This window comes from Chlamydotis macqueenii, chromosome Z, assembly GCF_036417535.1.
Source record: "Chlamydotis macqueenii isolate bChlMac1 chromosome Z, bChlMac1.mat, whole genome shotgun sequence".
In the NCBI taxonomy this organism is placed as follows: Eukaryota; Metazoa; Chordata; class Aves; order Otidiformes; family Otididae; genus Chlamydotis; species Chlamydotis macqueenii.
The window spans coordinates 25,698,333-25,719,584 of record NC_141593.1 but is presented as its reverse complement, the minus strand read 5'-3'; the positions used below and the strand labels follow the sequence as shown (position 1 = coordinate 25,719,584).

General features: G+C 40.0%; 1 protein-coding gene across 2 annotated transcripts in view; it reads right to left on the bottom strand.

The window, feature by feature from the left end:
* Positions 1–18,518, bottom strand: part of FAM169A (family with sequence similarity 169 member A) — a 34,936-nt gene extending 16,418 nt beyond the window's left edge. Inside the window, exons 1-3 of one of the 2 annotated variants that reach the window (XM_086771081.1) lie at positions 18,381–18,518; positions 2,541–2,678; positions 966–1,065 (exon numbers count right to left, since the gene is read on the bottom strand). In XM_086771081.1, the coding sequence (XP_086627207.1) occupies positions 966–1,065; positions 2,541–2,678; positions 18,381–18,512 (370 nt within the window). In that variant the 5' untranslated portion in view covers positions 18,513–18,518. Of the gene's footprint in view, positions 1–965; positions 1,066–2,540; positions 2,679–18,270; positions 18,358–18,380 lie in introns of those variants that run through there. The other variant, XM_086771080.1, reaches the window with a different exon arrangement.
* Positions 18,519–21,252: the final 2,734 nt, after the last annotated feature.

The following is a 21,252-nucleotide window of genomic DNA, read 5'->3' as shown; positions in this document are numbered from 1 at the left end:
ACGTGGTACTATATTAATGCTGCTCTTACTATCCTAGCATAACAAATGTGATGCTATACAACCACAATATACCTAGTGCTCCCTAGTCCGAAACTTGTTTGAAAACTGAAAATAATATAAAACCAAACACAGATTTTGCGCAGCATGATATACAGGAACTGTTTTTCAGACATAAGCACTATCCCTCATCACTGCGCTCTAGCACCTCCTTTCACTAAAAACTGGGCCTGCCAAGAGAAGTCTGCGTCACACGTATATTTTAGTTTTAGGTTGCTAATAGATATTGATACTGAACTTGATTGAACAAGTTTTAGGGAGACAGATGAACACAAAAAGGCTGATGGCCATGTGATTAGGAGTCAGGAACAGTTTGATCTATGGCCATTTGTGGCAAACTTGGCAATCATATATATGGCATTAAACAGAAAGCAAAGGAAACATGGAGAACTAGAAGGGAGGAGAAAAAAAAAAATGCCAAAACCAGTGAGACGTCATCTTAGCCAGAGCTATGTTAGGATCTGAAGCTAAAGACAAATTTACACTTGATGCTGATCAATCACTGCTAATAAAGAGCATCTAAATTCATGGGCAAATTAATGGATTCTATGACTGCTCAACAAATTCCTTCTAGAGAGGTGAGGTGTACATGAAGAGATCAGGAGATACACGTTGTACTTCCATTCAGATGAGCACCATGTTGTTTTGCTACACATCTTCTGTAGCAAGAATTAAATTCTGAATTAAATGGGTTCAAGTCTTCTCTGATCAGCGTGCAAATTTCTATCACTTGTGTATATGAATTCATAACAAAAATAATAGTATGGGAACAAGAATGCAGTGAATAACAAATGCAAAAACTGCAAAATTACAAGCTACACTAGCATGGAATGAACAAGGGCCTGGTTACATGTATTTGTCACAGAAAAAGACACAGCAACACAGAGAGTAAAACCTGAAAATGAAACCTGTGAGTGAGTCCCCTGGTGCAAACAAAGCAAGAACTTTGTGTGTCTGGTCTTCACCATAAAGAGGAACAAAGCCCACAGTTGACAAGCTAATAGGAATCTGAAACAAGAATGTACAATACTTCAGTAGACTCTTGGTAAAACAACATGGTAAAATACACAAATAATGTTTAACAGAGTAAAGAAGACAAGTGTGGAAAGCTGAGTGCTTAACAGTTAAGTGTAAAGGCCAAGCATCAGAATCTGGTGCTTACTTTAGAGATCTCTTCCTAAAGACAGACTACATTATAAAGAGCTCTGACTTTCAAGCTCTGGCAGATTTACCTACAGTAATTTATACTGTTACAGCTGTTTGCTTTTATATACACAACTAGACAAAGTTGTGCAAAAAGCCAGCAGTATGTTCACTCCAACTGTCCCAGCTATGCAAGCTGTCAAAGCCAACAGAAGAACGAGGCAGGCAGTCAAGCATAAAAACAAACTGGCACAGCAAAATGGCTGTTTGTTAACACAAGCCCTAATATGTTAAGGTGGGAAGGCTGGCTTCAAAAGAGTTTTCTTCCCTTAAATTGCACACATTTTAGAATTTCTGAAGCTGTCTGTTTTATTTTCCTTCAGGAACAAGATGAGAAGGGTCAAACTTTCAGGAGCTGAGTATCTTTGTGGAAATGCATTTTGATATTTAAATTCACATGTTTTCAATATTTAATTAATGCACAAAAACTAGACAAACATTAATGGTGTGGTAAGTAGATTTGCTTACCCAATTTAAGAAATTACTGTATGCTATGCCCTGTACAAGGATGTTAATACAAACAAATAGGCAGGCATACAGCACCTGCAGAAACACAAGAAAATACTCAAGACTCTGCTTCTGCCAAGGAATCTGCAGCACTGACTTTTGTTCCCACAGAGAATCTTCTCAGCTCACTTACTTTTCATTAAAGCTATGTATCATTGCTTTTATTGGTACTAGTTCTAACAGAAATGTTCATCTAGACAGAACCCACATTGACCAACTTACCACACAGGGGATAAACGTTTAAAACAAAATGTCACAGCCAGCCTCTACTAGAAATCCCAACAACAGCAGGGAATATTTAAGATAAAAAGAAAATAATCACTTCTGAAATTAGTGAGACTTGCAGATCAAGAATTGAACCCAACCATGAAGAACACTGAAGGACTGAGATACAAAAAGAGCCAGTTAGCTTCAGTAAATCATGAACCCCTTAGTTACGATGATAGATTTTTGTGACTACATGAGTTAGTGCTTTTTAGGAAAGAGTCTGATTCACTAGCTGAAATTTTAAGTTTGTTTTTTTTTTTTTTAAATTACTTAATGCTTACAGATTTACTGCCAAGAAGCAGCAAATAGTCACTGACATCCAGATTTAAACTCAATTACAGAATGAAGAAAAAAAAATAGAGCTTACACACAAACAGGAGTTTGGAAAATACAATAGCTTTGCTAAAATAATTATGTAATTCAATAGTTACAGACTAGATATTTTAAATCTTTTAACCTACAAGTATATAACGAAAACTATGACTAAGGTACTTGCTGGTTCTTACTTTGCCATGGTCTGTCAGAGACAAGAAGTCAGGATGGTTTGGATTCCCACATCGAAGGTCACACAAGTAGTCCTCTGCTGAGCTCTCCAAGTCCTCATGACTGTAGCTGTTCAACATATCCACAGGGAATGCCATCCTCTTGAGAAATAATAAGCAAGATTATTACTGCAGGTAGTCCGAGAGATGCAATGCACAGTTTACCACGTATTCCTACTAAATATATAACAAAGACTGTTGAATATCCCCCCCTCTGCTGCTCTCTAGAGCCCTCTACATGCAAGCCAGAAAGGACAAATGCTCCAGGCATTTAATTAGGATAGTGCCTTTTAACACCCAGTCTGTAAAACAATATATGAACCCAATCTGTGTTTATAAGCAGAAAAGGATGGATTTAGCCCATAGATCCCCCTAGACCCAAACATGTCAGATTTCCAACATACAAGCTCCCTGTTTGCAGCACACATACAGTAGACCACACACCACCTTGAGGTGGCAGGCTCAATTATCTCCCTCCCAGCTGAAGTCTTTGAGGCCACAGATTAAGTATAAGTGGCTGCCCACAGCCCAAAAGATAACAACAGCAACAACAAAAAAAAAAAAAAAAAAAAAAAAAAAAAAAAAAAGGAGTTCATTTAGTTTGGAGACTGTGTTTACACCAATCTCTAAAGAAACCAAAGCATTGTTCAGAACTTCTCTTAGTAACTTGCCAGTTACTGTGCCTACCAGCTGGTTGTTTCCAAAAGCATTTCAACCATGAGGAGGAGATGCTATACACTAGTTAAAAAGAGCAGCCCACAACAGACTAAAGAGGCACTTTAAGAAGGTGACAAGACAAAAACTAAAGCACTGAAGACCAACCATAGTGGCAAAAGTTCCTTGAAAGCTATCAAATTCAAATTTTTCTTGCCAAAGCAGCATCAAGTTAAGATGAACAAGAGCTCCTGGAATCTACGGAGTGCTCTTCAGTTAAGGCTCTTTCAGGTCTATAAAACTATACACAGAAATTGATCCCTTACCTGCTTTCAAGCTACAGCCCAAACTCTTAAAAGCATGAGCTGCTACAAGTTCTTGAGAACCTGTTCTGGAGTAAGACTGCGATATTGATCTGTCTCACTCAGCTCCCTAGAACTCATCACCCAACTCTCAAAACCACAAAGCTTTTCATAGAGGATTTATGATTTCCAGTCTCCACTATGGAGTTCTTTTTGTTTTTTTGTTTTTTTTTTTTAATTTTATTTTTAATTCTAGTCTCCAGTGATTTTTTTCACTTTATCTCCAGTCTCCTCCCTTTAATCTACCATTCAGTGTTCTACTGACACATGTAAATGAAACATAAAAGAAGTTTTTATTTTGACTGATCCAGTATCAATTAAGAAGTCTGCATTTTAAAAGCTTTTTAACAGCAATAGTATACTATTAAGTTGCTTGAACAGATCATGCTGATCCTTCTACAAAAGAGTTTTTTTTCTGATAAAAATTGAAAAACAAACTTGAACATGACTTCACTGGCATTTACAGCTGCTAGCTTTAATGCTTTTGCCGCTGAAAACACTAACGCTTTTCATGAATGCTATTGTTTAGACAGCAATTTCCTTTTAAATTCAGTTCATTCCTTCTCCTTATGTTATTTGATTTTTCTCTTGTTCTGTCTTCCTGTCTTACATTCCTCTGGCTACCTGCTCACTGCCCTTTTCAGGTGCTTAGCTGCATCTCTTAATTCTCCATCTGTTTTTTCTCACCTTCCAGGTGCTGCCCTTGCTAACAGGGCAGGAGCAGGCAAGAAACACCTGGCACCAGCCAACTCCATTTGCTCCTCCTGTTTGAAAGCAAAGGGACTTAAAGAGCCAAAAGTGAGGCATGCGTGCCTTTGAATGCAGCAGCAATGCACAGCAGCCAGAGGAGCTGCTGCCAGGGAAGTAATTAATCCACCACTGGCCTCCTCACCTCTAGCAGATATGGTTTACCCATCCATACTACAGTTCTGAAACACATCAGCAATACTCTAGCACACCTAAATGGACCAGTTTGATATAAGTATATTGCAAGAAGAACAGGAAGAGAGGTGAAGTGTGACATTACATGTCACTGCTTCTAAAACAGGATGAGGCTTTAGCACACAGTTAGCTGCAACAAGCCATATAAATTCTGCTTTAAGGGAATCCAGACACATGAAAAACAAAATCCAATTTTCTGTATGCTGACAGAACGAAAAAAAACCCCTTCCACTATTAAAGAAATACCTAAGTGCTTGGATAACACTGAGAATAACAGACAAATTGAGCTGAGCTTTTGTTATTGCATGACAAAGAGACAAGCAAGCCACAAGCTGTAACTGAAAGCCTCTAGGGAATAATTCCTGACATTTTTTTTTTTTTTAGAATAAAATAATGCAGGACCAAAGCAGAAAACATGCAATCAGAAATCCAGTAGATTATCCAAGTTCCAACCACTACACCACTATGAGAATAAAACCAACAACTTTGCTTTGATTATAAGCAAAGAAGACAAAAAATTTTTCTGCCAATTAATAAATTAATTAAATTACCCTCAAAATCATTCAAATACCTCCCTTCTGTTTAGCTGTTTCGGTTACTTAACACTTTCATAGAGCATACTTTGATTTTATCCACTCCCAGCTCACTTATATTAGTCACTTTTGACTTTCCATCTTGTATCACTTACAGAGAACAGGTTATGCAGAAAAAGCAATACAGAGCAATTTTCAAGACTGAACCAAAGAAAACCTACTCAGCATCTCTGTTAAATAACCATCTATCATTCGTACTGTGCAGCAGATTATACATGTAAGGTGAGACAAGCTCTCGAACACTTGTATGATGTTATTTGTCTCAGTGTTGATGAGATCAGAAGTATTTCACAACATGGAAGTCTACTGGATCCCTGAAGAAATCAGTAATTATACACAGCAAGTTACTAAATTACATTAAAAGCATTAAACAGCTGATGAAAGGATAATGTCGCATGCCCATGTACAGCAGAGTATAAAGAAATAGTTCAACAGTCCAAAATGCGAGTATCTTTATTTTGAAAGGCAAAATAACGTAACAAATACAAACCAAATGGCTTCCAATAGCGATAAATTCATGCATTTCCCTCACAATAAACACAATTGGTTTGTCAGTGTCTTCAGCAAAGTGAAAATACAGATGGCTCCACATCTAGCTAGTCTCAAGTAACACAGGAGGGAGAAAAAGAGAAAGAAAATAGCTTTTCAGTTTTCCTTGACAAGAGCACTAGACATTTATCTCCTCAGGGGCAGTAGGAACATCACAGGTCTCTGCCACACAGCCTCTCATCCCCTTTTTCTGTTGCTCTAAGCCTCCATGTGTTGCACAACTCTCAAACTGTCAGGTCAAGTCCTTGTCACACATTGTGGGACCGTGCTCCGCTCATGGGGTACCACTCCAATTGGTTAGCAAACAGTCAGGCTGACCAAGCACATGAGATGCAGCCTTAAGCAACCAAACTCATCATGATCATTTGTACAAAAAGTATATTAGAAGTGTGTGTTTGGAGAAGGGGAATGAAATATATTTTTTTAAATTAGGCAAATTATGCTTTTCATGTTTCAAGTGAAAGAAAACGAATCTTACATTCTTTATAACCAAATAATTTTACATAATAGTATCAAAGACTGTATGTAATAAACTCACATGAGCAACATTTGCTTTAATGTGGAATTGTATCACTTTCCTCCCTGTCAACATTATGCAATCTGCTACGTGAGAAATGGCATGTCCTTTTCTAGGAACAGCTGCAGCGCTGGAGGGTATCAGAGATCAAGTAAGGAACACCAACAAAAACCACATTTACCAGGATCAGTGAACACACTCCTGTGCAACTGAGGCAGTTCCTTATTCACAAAATCTTTATTATGATAAGCATACAGCATTTTAAAAAATTAAATGTAGACTAAGTGGGCAGTATTGCAACGTGATTTAATTATAAATTACAGCTGCAACCCCTGTTTCATGTTAGAAGTGCATGAAGGACAGGTGCACAGTACATGCAGCTTCCAGTTCACACATGGGTTTCAACAGGAACCAAGAGATCTGTTGATCCCCTTGCAGACCCTCAATACTGAACGCCATGAAAGCAGAAAGAGAAGACGCAAAAAGCTATATTGTTTCTTAGAGCATGTCAGAGGGCTTAAATACAGCTTAAAAGTGGTTTTAGGTGCCTTTATCTTGAGGGAACTGAAGTCTAAGTGGTTAGGCTGCTAGCCAAGGATTTAGAGGAATTGCGATGAATTTTCAGCTCTTGCACAGACTTCATGTGAGCAGTGATGTGTTACTTGATCTGCCTGAACTCCTCATCTAGAAAATGCGAACCACCATTACCTCTGAGAGACCAGTATGAGAAATACTTTACTGAGATAATGAGGTACTTAAACACAAATTGTATCAAAACTTGACAAGTACTGGAAATAGACCATTACTGACACGTTGCAACTTAACTGCACAGCTAATTTTGCTTTAAAAAAATAAAAATAAAAATAAAATAACAAACAATCCACCAAGGGCTTTTGAATATAAAATAACTGGGATAGATAAACATGCCAGGTGTAATATGTGCAAAACTAAATCAACAGCTACATAGCAAGTGAACAATCTTCAGAATTAAATTTGTATTTAACAATAAATAATTATGATTTAATTAGGATTGTGGGTTTAAAAAAAAAAAAAAAAAAAGAAGTCTAGAGAACACTGGGTGCTCAAGCTATGACCTGCAGAACTTTTCTGTTAAACTAGGACAACTACTCCAGCCCCAGCCCACAGGACACACATCAGGTTCAGTCCGGTTTTTGTCTGTCTACCCAGACAAAAAGCAAACTGCAATAGTGCCTGACCTAAGCTTTAATCTATTCAACCAAGTACTGAAGTACTCTATCACAGAACTCCTCAAGGACAGCCATGCATTTCTTACGAATCACCAGGCACCTTGAACTAAGTTCTGTCTTAAAAATATAATCCTACCATGATTTTCCAGACTAGTGATAAGATACACCTGGAGTAGCATCATGAGAAGATACATAAATAACAAACTAAATATATATCTCCATATATACACTAGCTGCTGATGTTCCAGAGAAAACCAAGCCAGGACTGCAGAAGTCCTAAGCCACACTCCAGAATCTGATGTGATGATGCATCAAAACAGCAATTGTCTTCTCAATCAGAGCAGCAGGAATATCATTTCCATGCCGTTACGCTGTTTTCCCACCTTGTAATGTCCAGTTGCTGGTTTGGTGAAAGCTGTGAAAGTACACAAAAGCTGGGAGAAAAATAATTTCTTTTTTAAAAGTAATATTTAGCCTTCTTGCTTCAGCTACAAAAAAAAAAAAAAGCATCGTATCTGCCACTTCTAAAATGGTTAAGTTCTACTAACACTAATTCTATTAACAGACAAATTACCTAAATGTTTCTTTGCTTAGACCACCAGCTGTCACATACACAAAACATTTTCATTGATTTTCTTTCTTCTTTATTCAACATCAAGTACCTCAAATTGGGAGAGGCTGTTTATAAATGTTTTTTCTTGTTTCTATCCAAATACAGTCCGAAAAATTTTAATAAATAAAAAAGTTGTTCATCCTTTTCTAATCTAAAAATAACATATGCCAAGATAATTAATCATTTAAGTATGTATAGAGAGCACCTATCTGGTTTATTATGAGTCTTGTAGTTTGAAATACATAAAGCTTGTCCCATAATTAACAATTTAGACCACTACTGTAACAAAGCTTTTATGTGTTATAAATAGCCCCATCTCTTTTAAAATTCTATTAATTTTAATTTGTAATGTAATGTATGTTGACTGTGGGAAAAGGCACACATATTAGGAAAAGAAAGTTATTTTTTAAACACCAAAGTATATATTAGGATTTCTTAAAAACCATACAGGCTTGAAGAAGCAACAATAATACACTATTCAATCTGCCACATTGAACAGACAACTCAAACCCTCCTCACTCAAATAACATAAAGGTAAGATTTCTTGGGTTTTTAATTAAAAAAAAGCTTGGTTTTGAATATTCATAAGTGGTCTTCAGACCATTATCTGCACCATAGCACTAAGTTATACAAATACAATTTCCTGCAATGTGCCTTTTGCTCACTTTTTTAGTTAATATAGACACACCAATCTTAAACACAAGTTCTTGCCAACTCAGATAAATTTGCTCTGGATTAGGGTTGGGTTTTTTTCCCCTAAAATGAAAAATAAGTTGCTTGGGGTTTGAGGCTTTTGTTGGTTGGTTGGTTGTTTTTAAAAAAAAGGAACATAAAACCCCAAACAACATCTACTCATCCCCTATAAAATCCCAAACAGAAAGTTCGTAAGGAAAGACAGGACAATGGTCTATAAATTGTTGTCAACACCGACAAAGAGCTCCGGATTAACATGCCACCCACATTATCCATAATCTGCCTGAAGCAGCTTATACAGCTCTGGTCTCCTATCAGAGACGCAAATCAAAGCTGTTGTTCTGAATGCAAATAAACAAACAAAAATAATCAATCCTTTCCGTTCATTCATTAGCCATCACAATTTAACTTCAATTTTCTGGTGTAACACAGAACTATGATCAAACGGTCTAGGTGATTTGGTTCGAACAGTCTCATGTTGAATGCAACATGAACAAGGAAGGATAAAGAAAGAGTCCTCCACATTAAGAAAGAAAAAGTATTTGCACATTATATTATTTCATAATTAAATATTGAAAAAATATATATTAATTTCATTAAAACAAAATACAATCTTAAAAAAAGTATGTAAAGTTCATTCTACAGTTAAATATATCCAGGATGTTCTAACATGTAATAAAAAAAGTAACATTTGGTAGTTCTAAAAGACTAAACTGCGACCAAAATGTACTAACATAAAACTAGATACTCTTAATTAAAGTATAAGCAACAACATTAAAGAGTACTTTTAATCAGCTGGTGGTTAGGTTTGCAGAAAACATGAACTCTGCTAACAACTACAAAATTATATGGCTTTAATGAAAATAGGACAGAAAACTTACCAGGTATCAAAATTGAGGTGACAAAGTAGTATTAGGAGGATATATTACACAACTTCACTCTCAAACCCACCTCAGGTAGGTAAGGTTCTTAAGCATACGCCCAATTAAGCACCTGTGCAACACCACAGGCATTTTGCTCAAGTGATTAACATTAGGGATTTGATTAGGTAGCCTATTTAATAAGCTAAGTTCTTAGCTATACAAACTACTAATGTGTTGTTTACATTTTTCTACACAGTCTCACATTTCAATGAGATTATCCTCCGGTTTCTTGAAGAGCACTTTCTTCAGTAGATTGTTTTGGGAAATTAATATGCACAACTGTTTCCTATGAGAAAAGTGTGCCGGAGATTTACTAAATTAAAATTCTGTGGTTTAGACTACTCAAAATAGCCACAACTAATACATATAATTTTTTTTTTCTTAAATAAAAGTTTCATGCTTTCCCTTTCAGCTTCTCAGGTTTGAGGTGAATATACACATACACAAAATGAAAACCATTCCAGTTGTGTTTGAAGACAACAAACATCTAAAAGACAGAAAGATAGGACTAAGTGGGGTTATTACTTCCCAGATCAACCTCTCTGACATGTATCTGATCTCTCCTGTGCTTAGCACTCACTCTCCTTTCTGATCTCCCGCATTCCTCTTTCTCTCCTTCTCCACACAAGACAAACTTGCTTAGTGTCTTAAAATAACATCAAACTCCATACAGATACCCTTAATTGACCCACCTTTCTTCTCTGGTCACAGCTCTTTCTCCCTTCCGTGCTTCAGCAATTTAAAGCTGCTCTTTTGCTGCTTTCCAACTCCACCCTCAGCTCCCTCCAATTTGCTCTTGCACTTTATACCCCACAGTATCTGCTGAAAGAACTTCAAGGCTTTCCTATAGCTCAACATTTGTAGCCCCCACTCAGCACCCCTCCTCAGGTGGCTAACTGGACATCTGGGACGCATCCTGCCACAGTGCTCTTGCCCCACTCCATCTCCATCTTCGCCTCCTACTTCTCCAGGCATCTCCAACAAGGCAATAAAATATGCCTCTTCTCTGATTTTCTGCAACTTTATTTGCCACTTGCTATCAGAAGACCATCTCCTACTCCCACTTGATGCCCATGTTCTTTGGCAACTTCTTTAGCTTTCAAACCTTCATAATTTTATCGCTCCAGTTGGGAAGGGCCACCTCATAAATACACCTAGTGATTTCAGAGATGAGAACAATAAGAAAGCTCTTCTCTTGACCATACTTACAAAAAACCCACTGAATCCGGTCAGATAGATGGTAGATTATCAAGTCTAATGCAGCTAACCTAACATCCACAGTGCTCCAGTAAAATTGGTGCTGCAGTAACCCTATGTATGCATTTGCACCTACTTTTAAAATGCTTGGTCGTGCTGTCCTCCTGCCTGTTCCCACAACTGGGGCAGACTTCAAAGCTGTGCAGATTAGGTCAGCCAATTGCAGATAGATGTTAGCACAGTCTAATGGGCTACTGCTCTCAGTCAAATAACAGCAATTCTCTTTACAGCTGCTTCAAGATTATTCCATATGCAAATTCAAATGTGATGGTGACCATGGTTACTAACAGCAAGTAGCAGGTCATTTAGCTTTGCAATCATACCCTCCATACACAAGGAGTTACTAGAACACCTGTGTGAGCTACAACCGTGCCATATGAAGTCTGTGGATGTCACAGCTTTCAGAAGAGCAGCTGTAGGAAATTCAAAGGCTAAGTAGTTTTCAACCTCTTTTTGCCTTTTAAAAATTATCTCTAGGTGGTTTTGTTTTGGTTTTAAAGTCATTTGCAACAGGAGACCTACAACTGAGAAAGAAGCAATTGCCTTGATTTTGTGGGTGACACAAATGAAAAAGCAAGAAGGGGGATAGAAATTAATATTATGTCTTCGCAGGAGTAAGTCACAGAAATGAAGCACAGAAAGCAAATAAACAAGACTGCAAGAACAGATCCCTGTCAGTCAACACTAAAACTTTCTTGCAGACCAGCAAACACACAGAATTGAGACGTTTCAGAGTCTGACCATATGGCAATACAGCCCATTTACAATAGCTTGAGGATCAGATCTGGAAATCAGTACTACAATAAGATATTTGGAGGAGTAAGAATTTAAAACTTACTGTGGATTAAGAACTGCATTTTTTCCAGAAAGGGAATCACAGAATCATTTGGGTTGGAAGGGACCTTTAAAGGCCATCTAGTCCAACCTCCACTGTAAGGAGCAGGGACATCTTCAACCAGATCAGGTTACTCACAGTCCAGTCCAGCCTGACCTTGAACATCTCCAGGGATGGGGCATCCACCGCCTCTTCAGGCAACTTGTTCTAGTGCTTCACCACTCTCATAGTAAAAAATTTCTTCCTGATGTCTAGTCTAAATCTACCCTCTTTTAGTTTAAACCATTATCCCTTGTTCTATCACAACTGCTAAAGAGTTTCTCCCCATCTTTCCTTAAGGCCCCTTCAGGTACTGGAACGCTGCTATAAGGTCTCCCCAGAGCCTTCTCTTCTCCAGGTTGAACAATCCCAGCTCTCTCAGCCTGTCCTCACAGGAGAGGTGCTCCAGCCCTCTAGTCATCTTCATGGCTCTCCTCTGGACTCCAACAAGTCCATGTCCTTCTTAGGTCTAAGGCTCCAGAGCTGGATGCAGTACTCCAGGTGGGGTCTCACAAGAGCTGAGTAGAGGGGGAGAATCACTTCCCTCAACCTGCGGCCCATGCTTCTTTTGATGTAGCCCAGGATGCGGTTGGCCTTGGCAGCTATCTCCAACCATTCCTCCAGTTACCCTCAGAAGATCACAGACAGTTAAAAATAATGGTGTTTAATACAAGCAAATTCTGAATTTCATCCGCTATTTGTGCTCAGTGTTCTACAGTAGCTAATTCTTTCAGATGCACACAGCTGAAGGCTTGACAATGTACAACAAAATTATGAACTCCACAAACAATGCAGTTTGTGGACTGACCAAAACAGGGTGCGAAGACCAGAACAGATAGTGACACAGATAATTAGGAAGTACTTTGTTTCTCAAGGGAAAGGTATGGTGAAAGTGAGAAGACAATACTGCAGATACTAAGAACAATGTTCAAAGCAAGTAATCAGCACTTTCAGACAGCATACTTGGGCTGTACACATAATGAGGGAGTAATTTTTCAGTCTAAGTCTGAGCCCAGTCATTTTGTGAAGTGGCATTTCAAGCTACCATCCCAGGCGACAGGCACCTTTCTCACAAATACAGTGGTAAGTGCAAGCATTTCCATATGTCCATGCAAAACAGCACCAATACTTCCTCACCTTTACAAAGGCCACACAGAAAGACTACTCCAATCTAACTCACAGCTGGACTCAGCAGTGAATGTTTGTCTTTCTCATCCCATCTCCAGAAGGATGGAAAAATGGCACATGTGAACTAAAACTATAAAACTAGAAGTAAACTGCATCCTCTGAGTTCTGATCCTCTTGAAATAAGCATTCAAGATGCACAGATTCAAACCTGGCATCAATATGGCTAAGAAGCTAGGAAAGACTCATATCTTGTAGGCTGTTCCAGCTACAAGAAAAAAAAAATAAGTAGCAAGGTCTGGTATTTCTTGTTTATGTACAAGTCCTGTTCTCAGAATAAAGGAAGAATAAAACATTAAAAGAGTATTTTATTGCTCAGAACCCTCAAGAATCTGTTCAGACATCAACTGACTTACAAACCTCTTCTCTAATCTTTCCAACAGGACTACAGAAATGAGCAGCAGCTCAAAGAACACCATATTTCCCAAAATTAATTACTTCTCCCCACCGTCCACACCTACTGCCATCAGAACCAATATATAGCAAACTCCTTAGCAGACAGAGCACATTCCTTAGCAGCTCTGCATTTGCCTTTGCTTTCAGCAGCCTCTTACTGGCAAATGGTTCATTTTTGTTTCCTACAATTGTCCAGGTATAGCCACCACTGTTTTAGTTCAACCTATCACAGCTGCATTATGAAAAACATTCATTAACATGAATTCACTAGCTGTCAGTAAACATGTTACCACAGGACTGAAGTTCCATGTCTGAGAATGTTAGGAAGAATGTCTCTAATAGCAGAAAGGAATTCACACACAACCTCCTCCCTGGTATCATCCTGTCCTTATCTCCATCATCAACCATCCTGACATCCTTCCAAGAAGTTACATGCTTCTGTGAATATACTGCATATCCCCTGCTTCTCACTGTAATATACGTTTGTAAGATTCAAACTTCTAAGCTACATCTCTTAGTACCTAGGCTATCTTGTACAGATGAACTTTAATTTTTGAAAAAATGCCTTTACAGCTTCGGTAACTGATCTTCTCTAGAAATATAGACATTGCTTCCTTGTTAGCACTGCTAACTCATTATATTAACCCTAGATTAGTGTTCAGCTTTAAGCTTCCATTGCAGGGATCAGGCTGTTACCTCCTGCTTCTTCCGAAAACTCCTTTCTGCAGCTTCAGAGTAAAGGCTAACAACATAAACTCTCAATGCTGTAGTATCAAAAGAAACAAAATACTCCAACATTTTAAAGTCATTTAAAGTTGTATGTGCTGTACTGTAATAACATGTTCATTGTTACTGTTAACATCTCCAACTATTTTATCATTATCTACTCAGAAACCATTCAAATTCTCCAAAGTTATGATTACTACTGGCTAATTCTACAACAGCGGTGAGAAGAGCTATTCAAGCTAGAAAGTCTTTCCATTTGCAGGATTTGCTACTTGCAAAAGAGCTAGATAAAAGGTTCGTCTTTTAGCAATACATTTGCCAATTTAAACACATTTCACATTTTTACACCCGGTGTATTACAAGTATAAAGACAGTTAGGGTTAATGCAGCATTCCATACCATTCGAAGTTCATTGATACTCAGTGTTTGGGAAAGGCTGGTGCACCAGCAGACTCACAACCTCTGCTATGCTCAAACTTCTGAACAGGCAGTACCCTTCTAGCACTGCCTCAGGGGCTACTGATTTGACAGAGACCACACCTTCACTAATTATTCTTCCTCTTCAGTGATCCACAGAATTAAAGAAACCGATTTAAGCACCCTCACCTTACATGTTTTGATGAAGCCTAGAAGAAAAAGTAACGGTGAATTCAGTTCATCCTGGTGGCCCACAAACAATTTCTAACCATAAGCAGAAGGGAGAGACACTGGCACTGCAAATACACAGGTCCCTTGTTCTACAGTAATAATAAAACTGTAAGATATTATTTTACTACAAAACAAAGCACAGAACCAAGAGAGGAACAACTCAGACTCAAAAACAAGTAAAAAAATCTAAAATGCTATTTTGAATACCTGTAGAACCCATAGTTCAGTACACAATTCAGACAAATGCATCCTCCTAGATTTTCAATTCAAGGAATGATTTAGTACATATAGATGTATCATTTAAAACACTAGTAGGTTTTCCAGTTAACTTCGAAAACAAAGAAAGAGATATGTTAGTCCTGACAATTCTCACTAATTTTAGGGAAGATTTGAAAGCTCATCACTCTTTTGGGATAGGATACTTTTACCTATTTTAGGCAAATATTTAAAAGCGTCTTTGAAATCTCAGGCTCACTGGAGAATACAACAAAATTTATAACGATTAAGTAAATAAATGCTGTCACATCCCATTGTTCAAAAAAGAAAAAAGAAAAAGCCAGCAATAGCAGACAAAACTGCAAGAATGCTACAGACAAACTATCAAGACACTGCACATGCCATTTCAGTCATATTTAAAACAATGCAGTAGAGAAAACCCATTAAAGCAGGCTTTGTTTAATCCATACTGTAACAGCTGGAAGCAAAAGTTTGAAATGAGGGTTGTTGCATTTTGATTAATCGATTTATTTTTTTAAACACATTTCTATTGTATGAAAAAGGTTTTTTGTTTTTAAAAAAGTTTACAAAATGATTACTCAAAAGACATTCATTGATCAAAGCAGTTTCAAAGAAAAGCATGGACCTCTAGCACAGCTGCCTCAAACTTTACATTTCACACATCAAAGGATAACTACAGCTTTCTGGAATGTATAGCTGATACAGCTTGATAACTAGGTTACAACCTCATGAATCTGGAGGAAGATATCTATCTATGAGGAAATGAGAAGCTAGTAACTTGAATAAATAAATATTTAAGGAATAGCAATGTGAAAATAAGCTTAAGTATACATTATTTCAGCTCTAATATTATTATTTGTATCTGAAGTTTAGAAACATAATTGCTAACACCTTTAAATGATTACTACTGCTTGATATTCATTGATTGGTACAAGAGAGATATTGATACCAACCCTTATTATACCTAAGAATGCAAGTAAAAGGCTCTTCTACTCTGGTGAGTTTCTCAGAGTAGAAGATTCCATCAAATTCCATTATCTTCTTTTAGTGATTTTGTATCAAATATTTCAATTTTTTGCATTTTTAAATGAAAACAAAAGCATTAATAAGCATCAGCCTTAGCACTGGCAAAGATTTTACTCTAATAGGTATGCAATTATAATTATTTAAACCAACCTGCACAGATAGGATGTTTGGATAAGAAAGGAGAGTTTTAAGTTAATTCTGAGTTATATTATCTTTACAATACTAATAGGTGAAAAAAAAAAAGACACAAAACCTCTGGTTTTAATCATTAGCATGAAGGGATGTTATCTACCTTAATACACATACAGAAGAAATGAAGAGTACTTTCCAAGTCATTTCTCAGAGTAATGCCTCTTTGTAAAGGAGCTAGTTATGAAACACTCCAAAAAGACTTGGTACTGTGTGTCTTGATCACACATTACTGGAGAAAGTATATCGGAAAAATACAGTAGAATCGCATTTTAATTACTCATCTTCCACAACAGTAAAGAACGGCACTGCAAAACATTTGCTTCCTCATACATAGCAGATGCTAAGTAAGATCAGACTAGGGGAAAGCGAATCGAGAAGCAACTTACACACCTCTCTACCATATCAGAGCCCTCAGCGGCTTTTCAGTCATAAAACAGTGCTGAAATTGAGGTGCTCAACACCTGAATTTAAACATTGATAGTATAAATCACTCTCTGCCCTGATGTTTTCCCCTCTGTGAAAGAAGTAATAGAATGTTTTCTTACCAGCCACAATTAAGACAAGAAGCAAGAAGTTCTTCAGCATCTAAATCAAGCAGAGGTCAACCAAACAAGAAAGGTGCCAGTGTGGTTAAGGAAACAGAGAGAAGATGCACTCTGTTCCTATAGGAAGAGTTTGAAGGAGAAGTGCGACAACGATCACTCGAATCTGCAGCAGTCTTTTATAGGTCCTCCAGTGAGGCAGTACTGACTTTATTATACTGATCGCTCTGCAACAATACTTATTCCCCTTAAAAACCGGTGGGTTAAATACAAGGCTATGACCAATGGGTTGGCCCAACACAAAACCAGTATCTGCACTTTAGCAGAAAGAAGAAAAAATCCCCCCCCAGCTCCTGCACGCACATACACCAAAAAAACAAGTATCAGCTGAACAGTGTCTCCACACCACAGGCTAGTTTTCCAAATTTCTCATTCTTAGTATTGAAAACTCCACAGCTCAGAAGAGCTTAAAGATCACTTTTAATAGTTTCCCCTAAACAGGACACTAAGATGTCTATAAAATCAGTGAGCTAGTATATTTAGTTTTCCATTGATGCTAGTAAAACCTTTTGCTCTAGCTCCCAGAGTAACCTACTTTCTCGGGTCGGATTTAACACTCCGTAAGCAGGATAGCAATGCTACGTCAACAGATATCTTAGGCAGGATGCTTCCCCTTGTTTGAAGAGCAAAGAATCAACCCTACCTCAAAACAAAAATTAAAAAAAAAACCTCACAGATCACATACAGGAGAACAGAAGAGTGTGTGTGTGCGTGTGTGACTCTGCGTGTCCTCATGTATTTGGATACACACGCACACACAGAGCCATCTTTTGTGGGAGGCATCTGCTGGAGCATTGCAATTATTATTTTCATATCTATGTGTAATGGTACGTGCGTATAATAGATTTTATGTAGGCATGTGGCTGTAACACGCAAATTGCAAAGCTGCAATAGAAGCCCCCACAAAAGATGGCTGGCTGGCCCTAGCCAACGCGCAGCGGGCCTGGGCCAAAACTCACACCGAACTTGGCATCACGCAAACCTCGGCCCGCACCCCGCGGAGGCCAGGCCAGGCGAGGGGCGCTGGGCCCGGCCGAGGTGGGGTCCGGTCGCGCCCCGCCGCCCCTCGCCGCGGGAGAGCCGGGCCGGCCCCACCGCCGGACAGAACCGCCTCCCGCGGCCCCGGCCGCCCCCACGGCGGTGGGCTTGAGGCGGGAGGGGGGTGCAGGCCGGCTAGCCCGGCGCCGCGAGGCCGGGCGCTGCCCCAGGGAGGGGTAGCGGCGGGGATGCCGGCAGACACCTGGCGCCGGGGCCTGCCGCGGGGGCGGACCGGGGGCCGGGGTGCAGCGGCCGCTCCGGGCCGCCCACCTGCCTCCCGCTGGGCAGCACGCCCGCTCCCACCGGCGCGGCGGGCCGGGCCTGCCCTGCCTCCGTTCCCCCGGCCTCCGCAGGCGGCCGCCGAGTCCTTCCACCCACCCGCCCGGCCAGGCCCGGCCGGGCTGGGCGGAGAAGCGGGACGCCTGAGCAGGTTACCCCCCGCGCCCCGTTGCGCGTCACCTCAGGCGGCCGGGCGGGCGGCCTCCGGCAGCGGCGGCGCGGGGATGAATGGAGGAGGCGGCAGCGGCGGCCGGGCTCCCTGTCAGCTTTCACGGCGCTCCTCAGCTCACCTCCGGCTTCGCCCGGTCCTGCTGCCCGGCGCCTGATATCATCTCCCCCGGCGGCCTCCCCGCCCCTCGCCGCTGACGCACTCCCGCTGCTACGCCTGGAGCCGCCGCCGTTCTCCCCGTGCCGCCCTCCATGGCGGCTGCTGGGGCCCCCGCGCCGTCGCCTCCCGACATGGCGGGTAGTGCGATGGTACCCGTGTCGTCGTTCACCCTGGCGGCGGCCCTGGTGCCTGTTCCGTCGTCAGCCTCGGTGGCTGTGGTGGGACCCGCGCCATCGCTCACCGTGAGGGCGGGACCTGCCCGGTGGCCCCGGCACACAGAGGGAGCCGGGGCTGCCTTGGAGATGAATGGTGCCCGCAGGGACGATGGAGCTAGGCCATACGTTGTCTCCTGGCGCTGGGCACCTCACCATGAGGCTGGGGGTGAAATATCCCCTCACCTAGGAAGGTCCCGGCCGGTAAGGGCTGCCTCCCTGTCCCTCACAGACGCCCACACCGTGGACCTGCGCAAGGCCTCATCGCCACTCCTGCTCACCAAACCAGGGGACCGACTGAACTGAATTTTGGACAGGAGCGTGTTTTCCAAAGGGAAATGGCCAGCCCTGTTCCCCAGCAGTGACCACCACTGGCCATGGCACCGGAGCATCCACCCCGAGAAAACTTGCATGCCAGAGAGCTGAAGAACAACAAAATCAAAGGAGAGTCCTCGCGAGAGGACTGCACTCGCCCTTTACTCAGGCTGTGCAACATACGCTTGCTTTATAGCATATGATCTGAGCTGGGGAAGTACTCGGTGCACAGCTGTGGTGACATCGGTGGGACAGAGGAGGCTGGGCACAAAATGGAGCCACTGCCCAATGTAAGGGACAGTGGTCATTCCATGGACGCTGTCTGCCAAAGATAGGCTTGTCGCTTTAGGGGCCAGAGGAGCAAGGATTCCATACATTAATAATGATTATGTGTGTGTCCAAAATAATGTAACTTTGCTGAAACTACATCACAAGATGGGTTTTGGGAGACAGCATGAACAGAATTTTTTAAATTCAGTGATTACCTTAAAAATCCATTTGACAAAGGTCTGTTAGCTACAAAAAAGGGAATTAATATGGGAATATCCTTTAGGTCATGCGAAAAGGCACTCTGTGCAGAAGCCTTGTGAGCTCAAAGATCAACTGGTATAGCTCTGTGTAGTAGGACCAAGGTTTATGCTACCTCAATTTTTTTCTCCTTGTTAGAGTAACACTGATTATATTTTGCACTTGCCTTTTGAAGAAAGACAGAAAATTTTATTTATGCAATGCTATATAGTGAAAATTGTTCTGCAATATGTAGTAGTAGAAAACAAGACATGTTAATGGAGTAAGATTAGAATTCAGCCCTGTCAGGAAAGTCTTAAAATTAGTAATTCCACTTCCTGCATTTTTTGCTTTCATGGCAAATGAAGAAAGAACCTAGAAACCGGTTGTGAGTCTCTATCTTCATTTTTGCTGACAGTTTCAAGGAAGGATCAAGAAATTTTGGGCCTTTTTTGATGAAAAATTTTTCATCCATTTTTTTGCCATGGTTATTTACTAGGTATTGTAAAGGAAATAAGGAGACTTTAACATACATAATGGAATTTTATGAAAATATTTCCTTTCTTAGATGCTTAGGATATGGATGTGCTATTAAAATCCTGGTCATAAAGTCTTTTAGGAGAAGAAATATAAAGACAGATATGATCTTAAGTTAGAAAAATAAATTCAGGCAGAAATCCTCCAATAAATTATTGCCTTCACAGATCACCTCCAATATTGTTTAGAAATAGATTTGCATTTCTTTTTTTTTTTTTACTTTTATTACTTCTTTCATGCCATCTTTTATGTCTGGAATAACCTCCATGCAAAACCCACAAATAAATACACACTTGTGCTTTCTCTTTAACTTAGGCTATGAGGCTTATAGAAATCTTGACAAAAGATGCTTGGTCGTGGATAACACTTTTTTTCTGGTATCATATTAATTTCACTGTGAGTTTGTATATCTGTTTCTTCTCTCCTGTATCATGTTTGCTTTGTGAATTTTAAAAAGCATGTTCAACCTTACTAATATGACTGCTCACACCAATAACATTAAATATATGCAGTGGAGGATCTTGTAGATTACATTACACAGAACTGGGATTATCCCCTGAATATCTGTGTAGTAGATTATACACACACGCATATTCCCACCTGCTACAAGGGGCCTTTAGCTCTTCTTCGGCATTTTGGGTTGCCATGATAATTTTTACATTAAAGACTGTACCTCATCTCAGTCATGGTGGTGTATAGGAAAAGGAGATGCTCCCAAAACTAAATTCTTCCACAAAAACTTTGCATTAAAGAGAAAATGTACAAATGGAAGGTCTAGCATCTTACCCTGTATTTTTGTATATTCTCTCTCTGATGTCTTAGAGCAGACAGAACCTCAACAGATTGTCCCATCTTGCAGTGAGGCAAGACCAAGACTGGGAGACATTTGTCTAAGCTGATTTTTCTTAAATCTCCAGTGAGGGAGATGCCCACAGCCTGCCTAGCTGAACTTCTAAATTAAAGGTTTTTCCAAAAAAGCAGTAAAAGGAAAGGTAACAAGTTCTCATGGTGTCATGTTCATTAATATCATACACGAAATTACAAGCACACTGTGTAGCATGCTAAATACAAGCATGCTAAATGCAAGCATGCTATGCAGCTACAAGATACGCATCAGACCATGCATTCTTCACAGCTTCTGTGACTTGTACACCAAGCATATGTTCCAGTAACACGATGTACTTAGAAACCTAGAATCATAGAGTGATTTGTGTTGGAAGGGACCTTTAAAGATCGACTAGTTTAATTCCCCATGCCAGTAGC